This window comes from Callithrix jacchus, chromosome 6, assembly GCF_049354715.1.
Source record: "Callithrix jacchus isolate 240 chromosome 6, calJac240_pri, whole genome shotgun sequence".
NCBI lineage: Eukaryota > Metazoa > Chordata > Mammalia > Primates > Cebidae > Callithrix > Callithrix jacchus.
In genome coordinates, this window is record NC_133507.1 from 27,068,171 (window position 1) to 27,090,361 (window position 22,191).

At 43.3% G+C, this 22,191-nt stretch overlaps 1 protein-coding gene and 1 long non-coding RNA gene across 16 annotated transcripts in view; one reads left to right on the forward strand and one right to left on the reverse strand.

Moving 5' to 3' along the window:
• ARNT2 (aryl hydrocarbon receptor nuclear translocator 2) overlaps positions 1 to 22,191 on the reverse strand; it is a 186,681-nt gene that overhangs the window by 63,910 nt on the left and 100,580 nt on the right. For all 14 annotated transcript variants that reach the window (XM_017973327.4, XM_078326913.1, XM_008998512.5 and 11 more), the window contains exons 6-8: positions 20,815 to 20,917; positions 16,578 to 16,643; positions 16,150 to 16,235 (exon numbers count right to left, since the gene is read on the reverse strand). In XM_017973327.4, coding sequence (XP_017828816.2) covers positions 16,150 to 16,235; positions 16,578 to 16,643; positions 20,815 to 20,917 — 255 coding nt within the window. The remainder of the gene's footprint in view (positions 1 to 16,149; positions 16,236 to 16,577; positions 16,644 to 20,814; positions 20,918 to 22,191) is intronic.
• Positions 12,568 to 20,816, forward strand: LOC128932338 (uncharacterized). 2 transcript variants are annotated; one of them, XR_013518801.1, is made up of 4 exons: positions 12,568 to 12,658; positions 16,863 to 17,189; positions 18,071 to 18,269; positions 19,493 to 20,816. It is a non-coding gene; the product is annotated as an uncharacterized LOC128932338 (long non-coding RNA). The 2 variants fall into 2 exon arrangements; XR_008482062.2 differs by lacking the exon at positions 12,568 to 12,658 and having other exon boundaries at positions 16,234 to 17,189.

A 22,191-nucleotide genomic window follows, 5' to 3' on the forward strand; every position in this document is an offset into this window, starting at 1 on the left:
ATTTATCCATTAAAATTAATTCCTAAACTTATTTTTTGTCAATAGTTTTCTTCCTTTAATTATTTACATTAGCAGATTTCCTAATGATAAACCACCCAAGCATTTTTGCCATTAGTATGTATTTCTATAACTATTAATTTGATTTGCTAGTATTATATTTAGTATCTTTATCGTAATGCATAAAATTGAGTTCATAGTTTGTACATTGTTCTTTCAAAGTTGTGCTAACTTTACAAATCAGTCTATTTCTAACTTTTCTCGTGCTCTGGAACTGTTTAAATAATTTGCCCATAAAGCTTTCAAGGCCTGGAACCATTTGGGGTACAGTTCTTTGTCAGCTTTCTCAATTCCTTGCCTAGCTTTCACCTTTTCTCATTAAAAAAAAAAACAAGGAAAAAAGAAAACTTTTTTTGATTCAAATTGGGTTAATTCTTCCTTCTAGAAATTAGCTTCTTTTGAAAGGTTTTAACACGTAAAATCTAAGTTATGCACACTATTTGTTCATAAATTTTTAAACTTTGTTAACTTTATTTACTCTTAATATTCATTTATTTTCATTCTTTTTAAAATTACAATTAGACTTGCCAGGACTTTCTCTTTTATCAGTCTTGATGAAGAATTACTTGTCAATTAGATAATACTCTTGTTTCCTAATTTTTCTCATTGTTACTTCTTTCATTAATTCCATCCTCTCAGTTTGCCTATGGCATTCTATTATTCTTTTTCTATTTTCATTAGTCAAGTTAATCATTCATAAGTCAAATTTTTAGTTTTCCCACATTTAATAATAAAAATATTTCAGCCACAGCTTTCCTCTAAACATTGTTTTAGCCACATCCGCTTCATATGCATGGGGCCATACTTATTAATTACAAAATAGATTTAGCGTTTTGATTTCCATCCTTCACCTGAAGTTAGTTGGGACAGGTTCTTTTGCACAAATAACTGATTTTTTTGAATGTAACTTTTTGTTATGAATTTTTAGATTGCATTGTGATTAAAAAGTGACCTTTCCAAGTTCTGTAAGTTTGAGACTCATTAAAATTTTGAAAATACATTATTAAAATGTTAAATTTAAATTTCACACTTAATACCTATGCATCTGGAATCAAGGTTATTGGCTACATTGCATAATCCTCTAAATCCTTATTTTATTTGTCAAAATCTGAAAAAAGTACCTTAAAGGTATAATGCAAAAGGTGGTTTAGCCAATTTCTTCTTGTATTTCTGACAGTTTTGCTTCATGGATTCAAATATAAAATTTCACTTCTCTGTTTTACTATGAACTCTTCTTTTTGGCAATATAAATGTACCTTTCCATTTCCATTAAACACATTCTGTTTCAGAATTTACTTAGCTCAATATAAATATTCCTTAATCTTCACATGGCATTCTCCTCGTGTCTCATGTCTGTGCCAAAATTCCCCCTTTTATAAGGACATCAGTCATAGATTAGGAACCCACCATAATAGGTAGGTATGACCTCATCTTAACTAACTATATATGAAAAGATCCTATTTCCAAATAAGGCCACATTTTGAAGCACTGTTACAGATAGTTAGACAGGCATGAGTAGGGCAGGGGAGGGCTCCCCCGTAACCCCCCTGCCAGGGATGTCAGCAGTAACTCAGGTTCCTTCCACAGGTAACAGTACTGGAGGTTGGGACTTCAACATAGGAATTTTTGGAGGGACACCAATATCTTATGTTTACTCTCACCCTTTTCTCTACCAGGTCAGGCATGGCACTGGTACAGCACAGAAACTGAGAGAACCTGCTCCTGTGCCCATGGCAGGCACCACGGATTGATCATGGACATTTTCCCACTCGTTACAGAAGCAAATCCTAAACAGTTAATCAAAATATAACATGAAATCAAACCTACTTGTCATTTAAAGAAATTTAGTGTTTTCATATAAAGTTGTATAAATTCTATCAATAATAATTAGATTAAAATGTTAAGTAATGATATTGGTAAATCTGGGTAGTACCTTCTGGTGAGGTACCATAGGGGGTGTAATTGGGAGATGCCAAGAGGAATTTAGCCGACATTCACCCAAATTCCTGACAAGTTCTAAGCTCTGTGTTCAGGAGTTTAAATAATACAGCCCTTGGACTGCCGGGTAAGCAGGGGAGACAAACAGATACAAAAATAGCCATAATACAAAGTAGAAAGTGAGAAAGTCCACACAAACAAAGTGGCTAGAAAGCTGGTGGCAGGATACTGGTAAAGGCTCCTTGGAGCAGGACTCATCAAAATTGGGCTTTGTACATTTGGTGGGTCCAGCAGATACTGGGGAAAGAGTGCTCTAGGTTTAAGGGGGGGCTCTGGCTCTGAGCACCCCTGCAGTCAGGTCAGAGCAGAAGCTCCTCCATAGCCTGTCATGTAAGATAAGTGTCCACAAAAAGCACTTAATTCATCTGGAAATTACCCCTTTACCAATCTCAGCTGACCAGAACAAGGTCTCTGTACAGCCGTGACAGATGCACCAGAGGCCAAGCACTAAAACCTAGGTGCTTCACTCAGGAAAGGCTGCTGATTCCTGATTCACAGCCTGTTTTGCTTCCTTTTACCCAAGATGCTGGCAAGTTAAGAATAAATTATTTAGACAGACAGCGGAGGTAAGGAAGTCCTCAGTAAGGTTTTCCTTTTAATGAAAGGTGGCTCCCAAAACATTTTCTTTTCTAACAAAGAGCAACCTGTAAAATTGAGCTGCAGACATAGACAAGGAAGCTGGAAGCTTGCACAGGTGAATGCCAGCAGCTGTGCCAATAGGAAAAGGCTACCTGGAGGCTAGGCACGTTTAGCATGGTGGCTCCATCTTCCCCTTTCCTTGTCAACCCGGTGCACAGTAAGGAGCAGACAACAAGAGGCAGGATGAGTAGAGATTCCATTTGCATAACAGAAGATTAGAATGGGGTGGCCAGCTTCCTGGTGAGCAAGGTAAATGTCACACCTGGTCCAACCAATCTTTGGGCCCTATGTAAATCAGACATTGGCTCCTCAAGCCTATCTATAAAACCCTGGCACTCTGCCAGTCCCACTCGGGTGCCCCTCCCCCTCGAAGGAGTGAGAGCTGTTCTCCTTTCTCTTTCTTTTGCCTAGTAAACCTCCACTCTTAAACTCACTCTATGTGTGTCTGTGTCCTTGATTTCCTCCACAGGAGGCAATGAACCTCGGGTATTTACCCCAGACAACGACTGCCAGCAAGTTGTGCTGTTTGGTTTTCTAGACCATAAAAGGATGTGATTGGATTGGGTCAGTGTAAAAGCAGAGAGCAGAGAGAAACAAGAAGTGTCAACTACCAGCAGGAGGTAGGACAGCAAATCCTTACACAAAAAGACATAAAAATAACTGAAAAACAAACAACAAATATAATAACAAATGCTGCAGGGACAGGGACTGAAAAGCCTTATGTGCTTGGAAAAGCCCCGAGGACATCTCTGAACAGAGAGCTCGCATGCGTACGTAATGAGTGCCCTGAGTCAGCAGGGAAAGAGGAAAGCCAGTTGGGGCCTTTTATCTAAACAGACAAAAAAATCCTTCATGATGCAAGAAAAACAAACAAAATTAAAAGACAAATGACAGGATGAAAGGAAATATTTGTAGCACATACAGTAATCAGACAGCTAACCTTCGTCATATTTTAAAGACCTCATAGGAGAAAATCAGAAAAAGCACAAATCTCTCAGTAGAAAAATGGGCACCTAGCATGAACAGGCAATTCACTAGGAAATTCAGATAGCAAATATATCCAGGGAAGATGCTCAATTTCACTAATAAGGAAAATCCAATTAAAAATATGCCATTCCCTTCCTCCACAAACTATCAGACAGGCAAAACTTGCAAAAGAACAAAAACATCTAGAGTTACTAGTGTAACAATGAAACAGCAAAAGAATGCACATAACTGACTCCATTTTTGTTTAAGAGGCTTTTATGACATAATGATTGCAAAAAACAACAATCATGTGTTTTATGAAACTAACTCTGGGATTAAAGGAGAAATATGTAAACAACTAACTATGTTTTTGTTAAAGATTTATAGGAGCAATGTGACCTGACTAAGGACAAAGAAGTTCCCAACCTCGTTGGGACCCTTACCTCTTGCTCCTACCCACCTCCACTTCCTCCTGTCCTGAATGTAGAAAAAGCCTAAAATTTCTACTGGCTTCAGATGGTACATTAGGATGCTGGTCCACACCTTGATTTGTTGGCTCTCTCAATAAACCTGCTTTTCCTCCCACCAAATCTTGTCTCTTCTGTATGGCTTTTGAGCAGAGAACAGTTGAACCTGGGTTCAGGCACAGTAGGAGTGTAAGAAAAAAGGTACACCTGTCCTGTTCAGCAGGGTAACTTGATGGTAGCTACCAAAACTTAAATGTATTATTCCTATAGCACCTCTGAGCTATCTTCAGAAATACCAGTATTCATGGATAAAGATTCACATGTGAGACATCTACGGCAGTATCTTTTGCAAGAGCTGCAGACTGAAAACAACATTCATATTCCCAGTGGGGAATGGCTGGCAGAATATGATGCAGCCATTTAAAGGAACAGGTAGAATTAATTAATACAAATCTGTATTAATTTGGAAAGGTATTTGTGACATCCACAATAAGCTAAAAAGAAACAAGATCATGTAATAAAAATGTACATGAACTCTATTTTTTAAATACAAAAGTCTAGGAGGAGAAGCACTGGAATATTTTCTATCGGTTTTTAGAGTCTGGACTAGGGTATGAAGGGGGGCTGTTCATAACCTTTTAAAAATTTAAAAACCGGTTTATAAGTAATTTTTAATTTATTTTGCAAGGTTTTCTGTATCTTTCAAATTTTGTTAATGAACATGGACCGTTTTTGTAATCATTTTCTTAAAAACACAAAAAATAAAAGAAGGTAAGCAATGATGCTTTCGTACTTAAAATGTCACACTTTGCAGTCTGGGAAAATTTCTCATGTTGTACCTCATTCTCAAACAATGTCAAAAACATGAGTGTAGTGTACTATTCAGACTCTAGGACCTTGCTCCTCAATGATCAAATGAGAGGTAACATGCCTGATGACGGGAGGAGTTTAATTCTGAAACATTTGGCAGAGTTGCAACATTTCTTTCCAAATTTACTGCCACTAAATCACCAAAATGAACAAGCATCTTCCTTTGCCTAAAGGGGAAGTTGCAAACGAGTATTTTCTGTACAAACTTGGACTTAGAAGACAGAGTTTCATTCCCAATAATTCAGAATCTGTAAACACAGTGTTTGCTACAGGGCCATAAAAATAAAGACACAGTGAGGTGAAAAGAGGACGTCAGGAGGATGGAATAAGGGGGCACAACTGTCCCTCTTGCAGCCACATGAGTAAAAAGAGAAGTGGGCCAGGAGGCCCCCAGGCACCTGCCTACTGTGTGCTTCTGAGTTGGCCTCATCTTCACTGGCACAGGAGCAGTGGGGTTCCATGGGAGCATAGTAGGTCACTTCTTAAGGGAGGCAGAGGAACCCAGAACATTGAATCCTTTCCACGCCTGAACTGTGGAACTTGTTATTTCCAACTTTCAGTTATAAGAAATTCACAGAAACCAAGATATGTTCATTGGCTGGTTTCTCCCCCGTGTCCCACTTCTAGAAGCTGAAAATGCCTGGCAGGGTAAGATGGGCATCTGAAACGTAGGGCATGTTGCAGTCCATCTGCCACCCAGCCAGTTTCAGGGCTACACCATTACTCCAACTTTCCATCACCATATTTCTGCCTGGGGCACCCTGGGGCTGGCTGGTGTCGACCATTCATCCATGACTTAAAATTTGCCAACACATCATCCATCACAGTGGCCTCGCCAGGAGCCCCTGTGTCCTTATCCTGCTGTCACTTCTCACCACCATCAGCATCCTTCCACTTCCTGCTCCACGTGCTTCCCAGTAAGGAGTAGTCTCCACTTGTCCTGTTCCTCTTTCTCAAACAAGTCAGAAGAGGTGGAGTCACCCACAGCCGACCTGGCTTCTTCTGTGGCTGAGCACTGCCCTGCTGCAGAAGTCCTTTGCGGGGTGTGGGCTGTGGTCAAGGGCAGGGAAGGGAAGTACTGGGGAGCTGAGAGACGTTAGGGTTGGCTGAGATTCAGAACCTCACAGAGTTTCAGGTTCTCCATCTATAAGAGTGGCAGGGCGGGACTGATCATGCCCCAGGTTCTCTTTGGCTCTGGCATTCAATGAGTCCAAACACCAGGTAAGTGACTGACACTCTGCTACAGACTAGGAGTTTTGCAGTGAATGAGACCCAGCTCCTACTCAAGGATTTCACCGGCTGGTGGGGAAAACAGAGAACCAAATAATGAAGATGCCACGTGGTTAGTGTTATAATAGAGAAAAGAACACTCTGCTTTGAGGAGGGGCACATGGCCAAGGCTGGATGCCAAGGCCAGACGGAGCCATGTCGGGAGGGAGAGCTTCCTGGCAGGAATGGCAATACTTATCAAAGTGGTTTTTAATACAAACAAGATAATTCCAGCTATTTTAACAGATTTTAATGATTCCCTAATCGGTTTCACAAGCTTATTGTGCCCCACATTAAATTACCTTCTCCTTGGATACACTCTTCCCTCATGCCAGCTCTAAGTAAATCCTGAGTAATACAAACAACACACAAATGAAATTTAACTGGAAACTGCTGTTTGGGATGAAACTCAGCATTAGCCAGAACTGCTTCTTCATTTCTTCCCAAGGATTGCATTAACCCTGTGCAAACACAGTTTTTCAACATTGGGTGGAGGCTGTCCTGGGACGTACACTGTCACATGAGAATCGAGACATATTTTTGCATTCCACAAAACTCAGGAGGAAAAAACAACCACCTTCTGCTATGAGCAGAGTTAAGGGTACTTGTTCATACCGTGAGTCCGAAGTATTCTCAAAGGAATATTAGTAAGTTTTGGGCAAAAAAGGTTTCTTCAGCCAAACACATTTGGGAAACATAGTTTAAACAAAGATAAAAAGATTTCATCACTGTAGAAGCCTAAGGGAATTTAATATGCAACGGTGGAGTACAATTCTCTAGGAGAAGAATACAGACTGTAAAGTTTCCCAAATGCATTGACCCTGGAACTCTTGTACTCATGGTGTATCTATAGGGATTAATTTTGGAAGATATTTTGGGGAATACTTATCTGTAAGTACTTTGCATTTCAGGGTTTCTGCTGGTGACCCTAAAGAAATGGATCCCCCACTTTGCAAAGCAAAGCTTTGAAGTACACCAGGTGCTTTTGGCTCCACAGACTGAACTGATACCACTTGAGGAACTACCCGTCCCTCCCAAATTTACAACAGAAATGACTCAAGTCTGAAATAGGGAGAAATATATATTAGCACTGGCAACCAGAGAAAGCCAGCAGTGGTGAGAAAACTTTGAAATGTTCAGGCAAGGATGGGTGGAGAGAAGAGTCAAGAAAGCCTGGATTTCCTGCACATGAGGAAAAGGCTCCAGCAAGAGCAACCTACAAGCTTACAGCCACCACGGCTTAGATGAGCACAGAACACGGCAAGTCATGAGGGAGAGCAGATCTCTTATCCCTCCCTCCCAGCAAGCAGCAGCAAACAGTATGGGGCAGAACACCTGCGCTTGCTGCCGCGGGGGGCGGGGGGGGGTACTTGTGACTTAGTCATCTTCCCACCCTCAGCCTTGGTCTTCACATACAGACAAAGGAACCTTGGTCAGCTGACAGTAAAACTACAGCAAAGCTAAACATTCCTCGTCTGCCCATGTCAGGGCCAGAGAGGTCTTTCTGGAACCTGTGTGAACATTGATGGAACCATTCGCAGCTCTCAAATGTGGACAGCCATGTAGTGACCTCTGGAAACTGAGCGACAGGGACAAAACCACAAGATACGGAGTTAAAGAATTAGAGCCAATGGTTACACTAGAAACGGAGACTTTTTTAATAAAAACAAAAGAGGAAAAAGTCTAAATTCAACTACTCAGTGTGACATAAGAGGACATAATATTTACAGGAAAGGCACAACCTTGATTCAGCAAAGATAGAGTTCAGATGAAACGGTCACTTGCCAAATTTTTAAGAAAGTTAAACAGCAGCCATGAATAGAAGATTTGGATTGAGAAATTCTACACGATTTTGGAGCAAAGAATAAAGTAACGAATACGATGAGCAAAAATCTAAGTGGCAGGGAAAGCAGATTCGAGAAATCAGTATGGAACGCCCTAAAGTGAAGAGCGCGACTGAGAAGCAGCAGCAACTCTGAAAAACTGTTGATGAATTTTCTTATTGTGAAAAAGACTTGATTCTGCAACCCAAAACAGCCCACCTGGCACCAATTAAAATGAAGGAAAACAGATCGATACTACATTCACTTGAGCGAAAATTATGAATTCTAAGGAAAAGGAAAAAACAACCTAGAAATGATACAATGAAAAAAAGAAAAACAGGTATCTAGAAAAGAACCATAAAATCTGGTCTCAGACCTCTCTACAAAGCTAAGCTATCTGTAGGTACTTTTCATTTCAGGGTTTCTGCTCCTGACTCTAAATAAATGGATCCCCCACTATGCAATGCTAAGCTTTGAAGTACAGTGGGTGGTTTCAGCTCAACAGAGTGAACTGATACCACCTGAGTAAACTACCCATCCCTCCCAAACTCACTATAGAAATGACTCAAGTCTGAAATAGGGAGAAATATATCTCAGCAATGGCAAGAACAGGTGGAGGGACCAAGAAGAAACCCTATAACCAAGAATTCAAGAGCAACAGGAAGAACTTCTCAACCTCACAAGAATCCATGAAATGTAGCACCTGCTCACCTGTCTTATAAGAAATTATTTTAGAAATCATCCTGGCACAAATAAACGGAGTAAAACAATGGAGGGGGCATGGTGTAGATAAAACGAGGGGTAAGCAATGAAACCAGTGAAGCCAACTTGGTGTCTGACTAATTGCAGGCAACATGGCCATGGAATTTGTTGCAAATGGCAAACCTGTTTCTTGAAAGATAGATTTGTGTCTTAGCCTTTTTTGTGTTGCTATAAAGGAATAACGGAGGATGGGTAATCTATAAAGAAAAGGGGTTCTATTTGGCTCACAGTTCTGCAGGATGTATAAAAAGCATCTGCTCCTGGTGAAGGTCTCAGGGTGCTTCTGCTCTGGTGGAAGGTGAAGGGAGCCAGCATGTGCAGGGATCACATAGTGAGGGAGGGAGGAGACACCAGGCTCTTTTTAACAACCAGCTCTCCCAGGATCTAACAAGAGTGAGTGAGAACTCACAGATACCCTCATTACCCAGGGAGGGTATTCAACCATTCATGAGAGGTCCACTCCCATGACCAAAACACCTCCCACTAGACACCACTTCCAACAATAAGGATCGAAATTCAACATGAGTTGGGAGGCGGAGGAGGTACGCAAACAAATCAAACCATAATAGGTAAGTATGTAGGGGGAGAGAGAGAGAGAGAGACATCAATAGATGAGGGATAGGTAGATAGATGATAGATAGACATCAATAGATGACAGATAGGTAGATAGATGATAGATAGATAGATAGATAGATAGACAGACAAACATTAATAGAGGACAGGTAGATAGATAGATATAGATAGATAGATAGATATTGATAGATAAAAAGAAGAAAGAGAAAGAAAGAAAGAGAGAGAGAGGGAGGAAGGGAGGGAAGAAAAAGAAAGAAAGAAAGATCAAATATCTAAAATCTAAATTCTGGATGCAAAGCCTCAGATGACTTTCAGCTCCATTGGCACAGTGAAGGAGACAGCAAGGGTAATGCTTAAGCACTGAGACTCTGGAGTGAGCCTCCCTGAGTCTGGATCCCAGCGTCCCCACCCGCCAGCTGTGGTCCTTGCCACCCCCGCCCGTGGCCTACTTCATCCCAGTCATCACACATTTCCCAGCTCTCATAAGTCTCCACACCCCTGCCCATCTGCATGGCTGCTGCCCTAGTCCAGCCTCGCAGCTTCTCCATGGGTTATTGCATAAGTAATTCTCCTTATGGTCCCTTTGCTTTCAGGCCTATTCCTGTCCCTCCTCTCCCTTTAATCCAACTTCCAGAAGAATCATTTAAAACCTTCAGTGTAGGGAAGGATACAAACTCCCAGGCTTAGCACACAAGTCCCCTCCTCAAGATCTGATGCTATCTCCCTGCCCAGCCATCTCCCCTAGCAGCCATAGTGAACTACATGTGGTTTCCAACACAATGCCTCTCTCCCACTCTGGAAAAGCAGGAGATTACAGTAAGGGCATCACAAAGCCTGGTTTTGCAATCCAATCCAGCCTTACCAGTTACCAGCCGTACAAACGGGGCTAATTGCTTCACTATTCCAATCCTCAGGTATCTCATCTGTAGAATGGAGATGGTAACAGTGACTCTATCTCATTAGGGTTGTTGTGAAAATTAAATAGCACAATGCATGGAAGTGATTTTTCATTGAACCAGGCACATAGTGATGACTTGCAAATGAAAACTGGAATCATCATTACATTTCCCTTGTCCTCGTCCACGCTATTTCCCACGCCTGTAATGCATTTTCTCAACTAGCCAATCCCTCGTTTGTGTTTAAGTTTCAGCTCAGATGTCACTCTCCCTTTGCCTGCTACGCTTTCAGTGGGGCTTGGCCACAGTGTGCAGCAAGGAGAGAGCCAGTCTTGGTACATACAACTAATTATGACCCTTGACCTGTGGCTTTGCAATGACCTGCAGGCCCACCTGTCTCCTCCACTGGACGTGAGCTCCTTAAGAACAGGAACTGTGTCAGTCTCATCCTAGGATCCCCACCACCCAGCAACGTGCCTGGCCTGTGGCCAGGACTCAGAAAGTCTTTATGGAACGAAATGAAGGAGCGGCCTTGCCCTGCTAAGAACAAAGAGGCCCGAAGACTTTGCCCATCCTCATTCTCAATCTCATCAGCTCAGGTTATCACAGCTTTGATGCCTGGTGAGGTCCTAAGCAGTCGGCAGCGACCTGATGCACTCATGCCTCATGAGCAGCGTGGGATGGCTGCGGCTGGAGAAGCAGGGATCCAGCCATTGCCTTGTGAGTTGGTGGCCCCAGTACAGACAAGCAGCTTTTGGAAATTTTCAAGTGAAGGGAAAACAAACACAATGTTCAACAAGCAAACTGCAAGAAGTGCAAGGTTCTTGTAGATGAGCTCATGGCAAAACTGAGCTGTCTGGTGAAGTGACAGCACTGGCTTGACCACAGCAGATACTAGCCAAAACCCCAAAATAACCTCAGCCCTCTGGCATGCTGTGGCCAAAGCTTACTGCAGTCTAGCAGCAAAGTGAGGACAGGCATCATTTCACCACTCCACTAAGAAAGGACACAAGGGAGCCCACACCCGAACCTCTTCCTGACCCAGATGGTCCTGGTGGGAGGTCATCTGCTCTGGGTCAAGCTCCCCCTCCCCTGGGTCACACCTTGGCTCTCCTGTACAGACACACTGCCAGTTAACCTGGCATTTTCCATGGATTATTAGGTGATGAACCAGGCAGATCAGATGATGATTACTCGAGAGGAAGCTTTTGTTGTTAGAAAAGACTTTTGGCTCAAAGCTGAATGCCAGTCTGTGAAATGCAAAGTGCTGGGGTGATAACAATGGGGTGGAGGCAATTCACATCTTCAGGTTTTGAATGCACCCCACAAAATGGAAAACACAGCCCGTCATGAGTGATTTCTGACAGAACGAACAATTGAAGCATTAGACAAGGGAGTTGATTGTCTTTAGAACTCTTCCTTTTCTTTTAGTCATATTCCAAATATTTAAAATGAAACCTATTTCGTATAAAATGTGGTGAGGCTAATTGGGAAGGCCACTGTGTAACAGAACGAGCTTCTGGAATGTATCAGAATACACCGTGGCATTTACATTTAACAGGGAGTCTGCAGGGAGGAGAAAGAATATCAGTGTACAACTAGCCCTCTCAGGGATAAGCAGACATGTGGCAAGTGGTTTGTCAAATAACCCTTGTTCACTCCACAAAGTCCACCTCTGCTGCCCACCTTTAAGGATTTTCAAGGTTGCCTTTAGATATTTTTTTTTTTTATTGGATTTTAGGTTTTGGGGTACATGAGCAGAGCATGCAAGACAGTTGCGTAGGTACACACATGGCAGTGTGCTTTGCTTTTCTTCTCCCCTTCACCCACATTTGGCATTTCTCCCCAGGCTATCCCTCCCCACCTCCCCCTCCCACTGGCCCTCCCCTTTTCCCCCCAATAGACCCCAGTGTTTAGTACTCCCCTTTCTGTGTCCATGTGTTCTCATTTTTCATCACCCACCTATGAGTGAGAATATGCGGTGTTTCATTTTCTGTTCTTGTGTCAGTTTGCTGAGGATGATGTTCTCCAGATTCATCCATGTCCCTACATAGCAACTTTGCTGCTCAGGAATCTTCATACTTCTTAACCAAGTTATTGCTGGTAATTAGGGAACTTGAGCTCATGAGCAAGCAAGGGCAGTTCCCTGTGAGCACTTAGAAGGTGTCATCCAATCATTGAGTGAGTTGCTGCTCCAATGCTCTAATTCCACGACCTCATAATAGGGTAAGAGTGCCACCACCTCATTTCACTTAGCTCATCTAGGCTAGATAATTGTCTCCACTATCCTCAACGACTTCCGGGAAAGAAGACTCTCTAAACTTGTTTGGAAACCCTGGTAAGAAATTCTTTCCTATACTCATCCCTCAAAGTCAGTGATTTCTTTGTCTAGGAAAAAACTTCCCTTTTAACCCCCTCTCTTCTTCCTTCCTTCCCTCCCTCCCTCCCTCCTTCCATCTTTTCCTTCCTTCCTTTCCCTCCCTCCTCCCTCCTTCCCTCCCTCCCTCCCTCCCGTCCCCTCCCCTCCCCTCCCCTCTCCTTCCTCCCTTCCTTCCTTCCTTCCTTCCTTCCTTCCTTCCTTCCTTCCTTCCTTCCTTCCTTCGTTTCTTCCTTCCTTCGTTTCTTCCTTCCTTCTTCCTTCCTTTTGTCCGTCCATCCCACCAGTTTTCATGAAATACATACTAACCATCAGGTCTGAGCTATGCACTTGAATGAGATGATGAACAAAGCATGCCTCTTGCTCTTGAGGGATCTAAACAGTAAGCACAAAATAGTGTTCTATGTGCTAAGAAAGTAGTTAGTATTCAAGAAACAGCCACAGAACAAAGTGGCTTAGCTAAGTATCCTGCAGGCATGCTCTCATCATCATGCATGGAGATGGTGTTGTCTTCCAGAACCTCTATCTTGACAGAAACGTGATCAACTAAATCTAAAAGCAAACAAAAATATACAACTTCTAAATTAAGTGCAGACATTCTCAACCCTATTGTCTGGACTGCCTCTTTAGAAAATTTAGATTGATTTCTCAAAAATGACATTTTCTTTGATTATTAATGTCATGTAAAAATCTGGAAAATACAGAAATGAAAAGAAAAAGTAGCCAATGATCGACTATACAGAGATAACAGTGATTAATATTCTCTGTAAAAGTTTTCAACGCACAGATTCACTTGATTCGTTTATAATTTAAAAATAAAACTGGGATCATGAAGTGCATGTTTCATCGCCTGCTACTCCTTTTAATACTTCTCAGCACTTTACCCTGTTCTTAAATATCCTCTAAAAGCATGCCTGTTTAATTACGTCCAGTATTTTATCATATAGGTGTCCCATGCTATTTTTAACCATTTCTTTGTCATTGAAATGTAGATTAATTTGAGGTTTTCACACTTCTAATTAATGCTTTAACACACATGCATACATCTCTAATTAATTCCTTGAAATAAGTTTCTAAAAGCATAATTTCTGAATCTTAAGAGGTGCACATTTTAAGACGTTTAATACACACTTCCAGGTTATTCTACAAAAGGTTTGTACTAACCTATTTTCTCACTAGCAGTACATAAAAGTGTCCTTTCTTTTAAACCTTATAACTATTGCATATTTTGACTTGTCTATTTTCTGCCTTTTGATAGGTAAGAGAAAATGGTAACAAATTGTTTTAATTTGCAGTTCTGGTGAATAGTGAGGCTAACTTTTTCCATATGTTTAGTGTCTCTATATATACATTTTTTAACACTCTGTTCATTGCCTTTGCTCATTTCTCTCTATTAAGTTAAACCCTGCCTTCTGGTAACCTCCCCTTTTTCATCCAAATAGTGCCTTCTGGAACTATCCTAAGTGAGATTAATTCCTCCTTCATATGACACCCCCTCAAATACTTGAAGACAGAAATCATGTCTCACTTCCTCCAAGATAAATACCCCTGGCTCCTTCAATCATTTCTCATGCGGCAAAGTTTCAAGGGCCACCGCTGAAGCCTTAATGCGTAACAGTCCCACTGCCCTGTTACCTGCACACTCACACTCACACTCACAGAACTCCACGCAACTTCAGAAAAGCTTATCCTGAATCCTCTTTGCAGATTCTCTGGATGCAGTCACCTGCCTGCATCTTGAGTCTCAGCCCTCTTTCTCACTCTCATCCACAAGGACACTAAAAGTGAGTCTTTCCATGATCAAGGCATTTACCATGTAATATCAGGGGCCTGGAACTCAAATAAAGTGGTAAAAAAAAGATCACTTTGAGATCAGAAGCAGGAAGAGCAATTTGCCTGGTAAAATGAGAATGATTAACTAACTCAAATGAAGAAAGCATCAAGAGGAATGAGATTGTCACCTTGGAATGGGGCAGAATTTGTCAGTACAGACCCTGCAGTATTATGGGCTTCCTTCAGGAAGCCTGTCCTAACCCCAGGCAGGCTAGGGACCCTTCCTCTGTCACCCCAAGGCTGACTGCCCTGACCACACTCCTTGTAGTCACCTGCACATGCATTGATCTCCCCACCAATCCCTGCAATCCCTAAAGGATGGGTCTGTGTTTGTACCCCTGAGAGCCTGGCTCCACACCACCCATGGGCCAGCACGCATGCTCAGTGAACTGGGCTATGCTCAGAAATCTCCCTCCCAGTGGCCCACATTCCTTTTGCTCTTATTTTCCTCTCATCAAACAAACTTCTAATACAATTTGTTTTCTCAAGTACTCAAAACTGATGGGTTCACAAGACATTGGACCTGAGCATCCATGCCATGGACAAGGAGCCCCATGACATTACTGAATCGCCTTTTGCGTCTGACTCTGTTCACTTAGCATGATATTTTTAAGGTTTGTCCATAGCATGTATCAATACTTCATTGCTTTTTTTTCCTGATTAATATTCCATGATAAGAATGTACCACATTTTATTTGTCCATTCATTACCTGGTGTACGTTTCAGTTGTTTCCATTTTTTGACCATTACGACTAATGCTGCTATGAACATTCCTGTACAGATTTCTTTCTAGACTGACATTTTCAATTCTGTTGGGTATATACGTAGGAGTGAAAATTGCTGAATTATATGGTTACTCTGTTTTTAATATTTTCAGGAACTGCCAGACTGTTTTCCCAAGTGGCTCTAGTATTTTACACTCCCACCAGCAATGTATGAGGATCCCAGTTGCCCCACATCCTCACCAATACTTGTTGTTACCTCTCTTTTATTTTAACCATCTTAGTGAGTGTATGCTGTATGTCATGGTGGCTTTTGTTTACATTTCTGTAATGATTTAAACACAACCATCATTTCATATTGCCACTCTGACTTTATAGAATGCTCTGGGTGACAGAACATAGACATGTGTTGCTAAGACTCCGATCACCTGTGTACAATTAGCTCTTTATAGAAAGCTTTGTTTCAAGTAGCAGGATATTTTTACAAAGATCACTGTGTTCTAACTACCAAGAAAAATAAAAATATTTTCCTACCTATTCCTATAAGAATACATTTCTACTTTGGGAGGCCGAGGCGGGTGGATCATGAGGTCAAGAGATCGAGACCATCCTGGTCAACATGGTGAAATCCCATCTCTACTAGAAATACAAAAACTTAGCTGGGCATGGTGGTGCGTGCCTGTAATCCCAGCTACTCAGGAGGCTGAGGCAGGAGAATTTCCTGAACCCAGGAGGCGGAGGTTGCGGTGAGCCGAGATCACGCCATTGCACTCCAGCCTGGGTAACAAGAGCGAAACTTGTCTCAAAAAAAAAAAAAGAATACATTTCTAACAGGACACCATGGTCAGGTATGAGCAGCACCCAGTTCCCTTGGAATTTATATGCAGGTCTCCTTACCCGCTGGTGGCCAGGCCTTGATGTATCCTGTGCAGTGGACCACAGCATATTGAGCTTCTCCTTCTTTCACAGGGCCAAGGCCATTCCTAAAAAAAACATTTGCGAAATTGTTCTCATCATATGAAGGCGAGGCAAAGATGTTGATGACTCCTTTGGCATCTAAGCTACTGGCTTTCCTTGTCTGCCTTTGTGGTTTTGAATCTTGGCTCCCCCACCATCCTGTGTTCCTTCTTCCCACATGGTCTGAAGATCAAAAACAAATTCCACCCAACTCCCTGTTCTCTCTCATCTCTGCCACTGCCACCCTGATGTCTGGTTCTCTTGGTCTTCACCATACAAAGCCCCTTCTTTCATCTGGGCTGCTTAGCTTAGGGTGTTTAGACTATCTAACAGAACAGTCCCAAAATTACATTAGAAGAGTTACTGACCTGAACCTTTTCCTCATGGTAGTTATTCTGTTTAGAGGAAGGTGGTCCAAAGGAGCATTTCCACACCTAAGATGTGACAAATGTATTAGAATGAGCAAAGACCCAGGCAAGGTTATGCAATCAAGTAGATGAGCCTTAATTGATGCTCACACATTTATTCAGATGAGACCTGCAGCCAGTTTTCTTCAAAAGTACAGAAGCAGACCTGCATGCCTTTGAATTTTGTTTGCCACTGAAAAAAGGAAACTGTGACCCACTTTACAATACACACTGCAATTGTTTCAGGGTCCAGGCTAGAAGCTGGAGTCCTACAGAAAGATTCTAGGAGAAACCTGGCCACGCTCAGTCCTGCAGATCACTTTGGTGGAACTCCATGGCTTTCAGGAAAGAAGGGAAGAGGGTGATGACAGCAATAATGTCCCTTCAGGCCTGAGCAGAGACATCAACTCAAAACAGATGTTGCCAGTTGATGAACAGTAGCATCTTTTCAGGCTTCTAGCATCACAGCTGTGGAAACTCTCTCCTCCCATACACTGTTCTGGTACTAGAGATAACCGGACAGCTGGAAGCCTGCTGATGGCAGAGAAGAGAGCGGGGACGAGAGATGAACAGGTAGAGAATCACTCTTTCTGTGGGTCCCTCTATGGGAGGCAGGGGATGTGCAACATTACACTGAACACTTGGGGACCAGCTTTCCTGCCTCCCTCTCAGCATAAGCCTGCACCATGGCGGGGCTCTGACTGCTGCTTGGTATAACCCTTCTTCATGTGCGTTTCCATTTCCCGATTACATCACAAGCAATATCCTGAATATCTAAATGTTCAGTACAGCAGGGACAGGAGTCTAATTATACTCTGAGACCTTAGACAGCTGCCAGCACTAGTGGTCTTCACAGGAGGATCACCCCCTGACACTGCTGCCCAGGGATGCTGTCATGGACCTCTGCCCCTTTCTGGCTGACTGTGTCCACTGCCTTGCTGAAACTAAGCTACTTTATTTGGAGGAAAATGTTATGTTCTTAGTAGATGGCAGTGCTGCCCACCTCTCAGGTAAACCCAGGCGGTATGCACTTTGCACTTCAAAGAGCAACCAATATCACGCTCCCTGGAAGGACACTAGGGCAGGGAAGGGACTGCATGAATTTCGTTGACAGGGCAGTGATAATGGCTTTATAGGCTAATAGAAATGATATGTTATGGCACTTTCCATCAATTTATTCATAATGGAATTGCTTAGATGGTACAATTAAGAATATGTATTGCTAGGGCCCCTCTGAACGTCTACTAAGCTAGGATAGGCATTTATTCACCCAAGCACTGCAAGACAAACCTTCTGTGACTGACTACACTCCATAGCTGATGGCATTTCATCTCCAGGTAGGCAGCAATGCAAGTGGACCCCGCTGCCCAGCTTGCCCCTGCTGCTGAAGGGGAGGCAGGCAGTCTGGGGAACCGGTCCTAAGTTAAAGACAGGCGTGCATTCTGTCATTCCAGCACCAGCCTGTGACCTGAGGCAGGCAGTGAAGAGGATTCCATCTGTGCCTTCAATAACTCCAGAGGCTCAACCTCAACAGGAGGAAAGAACAGTGAGGCTCACATCCCAGAAGGGCCATTTCTTGGATAACAGAACAAAAGGTCTCCGCCAGCTCTGAGGGCTCAAAGAGGAGGAGAGGCAGGTCTCCCCACAACACAGGTGACCTTGCTGATCTGAGGGAGACCAACCAGCCATCACACAAACAGGTTTTGCTTAAAAAGTGTAGTTGCTTAAAAGACTACTATGATTATGGAAAACGGATACTTATTTTAAAGCACCTATTGTTTGGAACTTTACAGTACGCAACAGATGCCCCAGTGGCAAGTCACAGTTCCTGCAACACGTGATTAGGTGAGGGTGACATTAGTGAGTGCCTCTGTTGTGTTGCTATGTGCCATATCTCCTGTTGCTTCTCCCTCTGAGGTCCAGTGATGGATCCTCGGTCCTCACATTCAGGACTCATCAGTAGCTTTTGGCCATTGATAACTCCTTTTTATCTAGAAACTTCCTTCACCCTCTCTTCTTCCCTCCCACCTGCCTCTCTGCTTCCTCTCAGTCTCCTTTACTGGTTCTCCCCCCTACCACCCCATCCTCTGTCTTCTCTGTCTACACCCACCTCTGCTGTGATTTCACATGCATCTCAGATCTGAGGCCCTAGATACCATTTTATTGATGTCAATCCCCAGGTCCACATCTTCAGCCTCAACCTCTTTCTTGGATTCCAGAATGACACATCCAACTGTCTGCTTATCTTCTCCATCTAGTTGTCTGATGAGCATCTTCTTTTATTTTTTAACTTTTATTTTAAGTTCAGAGATACAAGTGCAGGTATGTTACAAAAGTAAACTTATGTCATGGCCTTTGTTGTACAGATTATTTCATCATCCAGGTTTTAAGCCTAGTACCCGTTAGTTATTTTTCCTGATGTTCTTCCTCCTTCCACCCTCTAGTTATTTTTCCTGATGTTCTTCCTCCTTCCACCCTCTACCTCTGGAAGTCCCCAGTGTGTGTTGTTCCCTCTATGTGTTCATGAGTTGTCATCATTTAGCTTTCACTTGTAAGTGAGAACATGCAGTATGTGGTTTTTTGTTCCTGTGTTAATTTGCTAAGAATAAGGGCTTCCAGCAGTATCCATGTCCATACAAAAGACATTATCATTTTCTTTTTATGACTGTATAGTATTCCATGACGTGTATGTACCACATTTTCTTTATCCAGTCTATCATTGATGGGCATTTAGGTTGATTCCATGTCTTTGCTATTATAAATAGTGCTGCAATAAACATATGCATGCATGTACCTGTATAATAGAATGATTTATATGCCTTTGGGTATACACCCAATAATGGGATTGCTGGATCAAATGGTATTTCTCTTTTTAGGTCTTTGAAGAGTCACCACACTGTCTTCCACAATGGCTGGACTAACTTACACTCCCACCAACAGTGTAGAAGAGTTCCTTTTTCTCCACATTCTTGCCAGCATCATTATTTTTTTACTTTTATTTATTCATTTACTTATTTAAAGACAGAGTCTCATTCTGTTGCCAGGCTGGAGCGCAGTGGCACGATCTTGGCTCACTGCAACCTCTGCTTCCCAGGTTCAAGCAATTCTCCTGCCTCAGCCTCCCAAGTAGCTGGGACTACAGGTACATGCCACCATGCCCAGCTAATTTTTGTAATTTTAGTAGAGACAGGGTTTCACCATGTTGGCCAGGGTGGTCTTGAATTCCTGACCTCAGGTGATGTGCCCACCTCGGACACCCAAAGTGCTGGGATTACAGGTGTGAGCCACCACACTAGGCCTTGGTTGCTTTACCTAACACTGACTCCCCAACACCTCGAAGAGCATGTGGCACAGATGGGCCCTTACCATAAATTTTTTGAATAACCAAATAAATAAATGAGCGGCATCACCTCGTGTCACTGCCTCACAAACTCCACAGCCCAGACCGTCTCCATTCTCTGTCCCGCACCTCCCCCCTTGCAGTTCATGCCAACCATCCCTCGGGGGACACAGGGTTGACAGTACAGGGGTGCTGAACTAGATATGAGAATTCAAGATCCCAGCTCTCTCTTCTTCAAGGACACAGCAAAATTCTCCTGATTACTCCCAAGTCAGACATTCCTGCATTTCTTCAATTATGATGTATAAACCCCAATATATACAGAACATTCTGACAGATGTCAGGGAGGCTCAGAGAAGTCTAAATCAAAGCCTCCACTCTCAGGGTGCTATAATTTACTCATGGGACCCAGACATTTACACCTAACGTATCAATCAACAACATCATAAAGACCAATCACACGTGTGCATTGTGACAAGAAACACATGAATAAGTGTGGAATCAGGCCGTCTTAATATAAAACATGTTGAGAATTATGGAATTTTGGAGAGGTTGGAATGGAGAAGGGTCTTAAAGATGGGTGGGAAGTAGAATGATACAGAGGACAAAGGGGTGTGAATCTAGGAATGAGCAAAAAATGGTAGGAAATTAGACAAAGTGGGATGGCAGGAGGATGGAGGGAATCCTTCCTAGACCAAGGATCCTGTATATCCACACGCTGAGGTCAAGAAGACAAAGTCACTGGAGTGATCCCAAGTCAGCATATGTGACTTCAGCGGAGCTGGTCAAGGCTCTTAACAGTGACACAAAAGGGAGCAAACCAACCACTGAGAGGGCCCGCCGCTCCCGCAAACAGACCTCATCCTGCAGATGAAAGACCGCCGAGAGCCCATGCACATCCTCATGGATGACTGCTGCCCTTCTTTCTTGACCGTCCCAGTCTTCAGGTCCAAGATCCGGCCTAAGAAAGAGAAAGACATTTGCGTAAGCCTCTGCCTTAGGTTGGGAGAGGGAGGAGGCAGTTCGGGGAGCACTTTCTGCAAATGCTCTGCCCAATGAGGACAAGTGTGGCTGTGTAAATTGTTTGTGTCTCGGAATTCCCAACATTCTTTGGCAGGAAACTCACGTAGTGATGAAATCCATACAATTCAAAATGCTTGGCTTTCTTCAGAGCCATCTACACTTGCCGCCTCTGCTTTGCTGGATTCTGTCACCAACAGTCACCCCAGTTTGGCTCTCTCCCTCACCCCATGGAAAAGGCATTTGCCAAGGTCACCAACTTCCTTACTGCTAAATCCAAAACACGTTTTTCCTTTGTTGGATCCAACTGCTTTGCTGGGCTTTACACTGCTTGCTGCTCCGTTCCCAAGCCCTTCCTGGCTTCAGACACAGCACCCCGATTCCTCTCTCCTCTCTTCTCCTTTCTCCCTGGAGGCTCCAGCCTCAGCCATCTTCTCTTCTCACTGTATAGGTCACCTATGCTATTTTACCTATGCCCAGGTTTTGACAGTCACCTCTGGATGCTAATGACCCTAGGTGTACACCTCTAGTACCAACTCCTTCCTCTCCTTAGCCCCAGGGCCACACCATCGGCAGCTGACTATGCACCTCCAAGGCAGCTCCACCCACTCCTCCCCAAACCCTCCCTAAACATCAGTAAGGGCACTGCCATCCGCACGGAAATCTAAGTCAGAAACGCAGACAGTATCCCCGAATCCCTCTTCTCCCTCTCCACCTGCACACCCGTCTCTGTCCCTCCCACTTCTCTGCATCCATCCCCAACCTTGCTCTTACGTCAGAGGAGGAAGCGCTGAACCTCAGCGTATTTCTTCTCCCACCCCTCATGGGGTTCTGGGCCATCAACTGATCTCCTCCCACGTGGCTATTTTTCCCCTCTCCCCTCCCTACTGTCTACTTCCTCCAGTATTTAAACACCATCAATGCCAAAAGACATTCTTTGGTCCCGAAGCTCCTATCCCCTCTCTCTGCATCTGTGGTTGGAAGGTCTGTCCACACTCACTGCCCCCTCTTGATGCCCAGTCCACTGTATTTGGCCTCCACCCTCTACAGCTCCATGGCGGCTGCTCCAGCCCAGCCCACAAGGGCTCTCTATGTGGCCCAATCTAATACACCCTCTTCAGCCCCTCTCCACCTGTCCTTATCCTTGACCAGTCCTTTGAAACATTCTTGCCCTGGGACAGCACCTTTTCCAGCCTTTCCTGGGGTAGCCCCTCC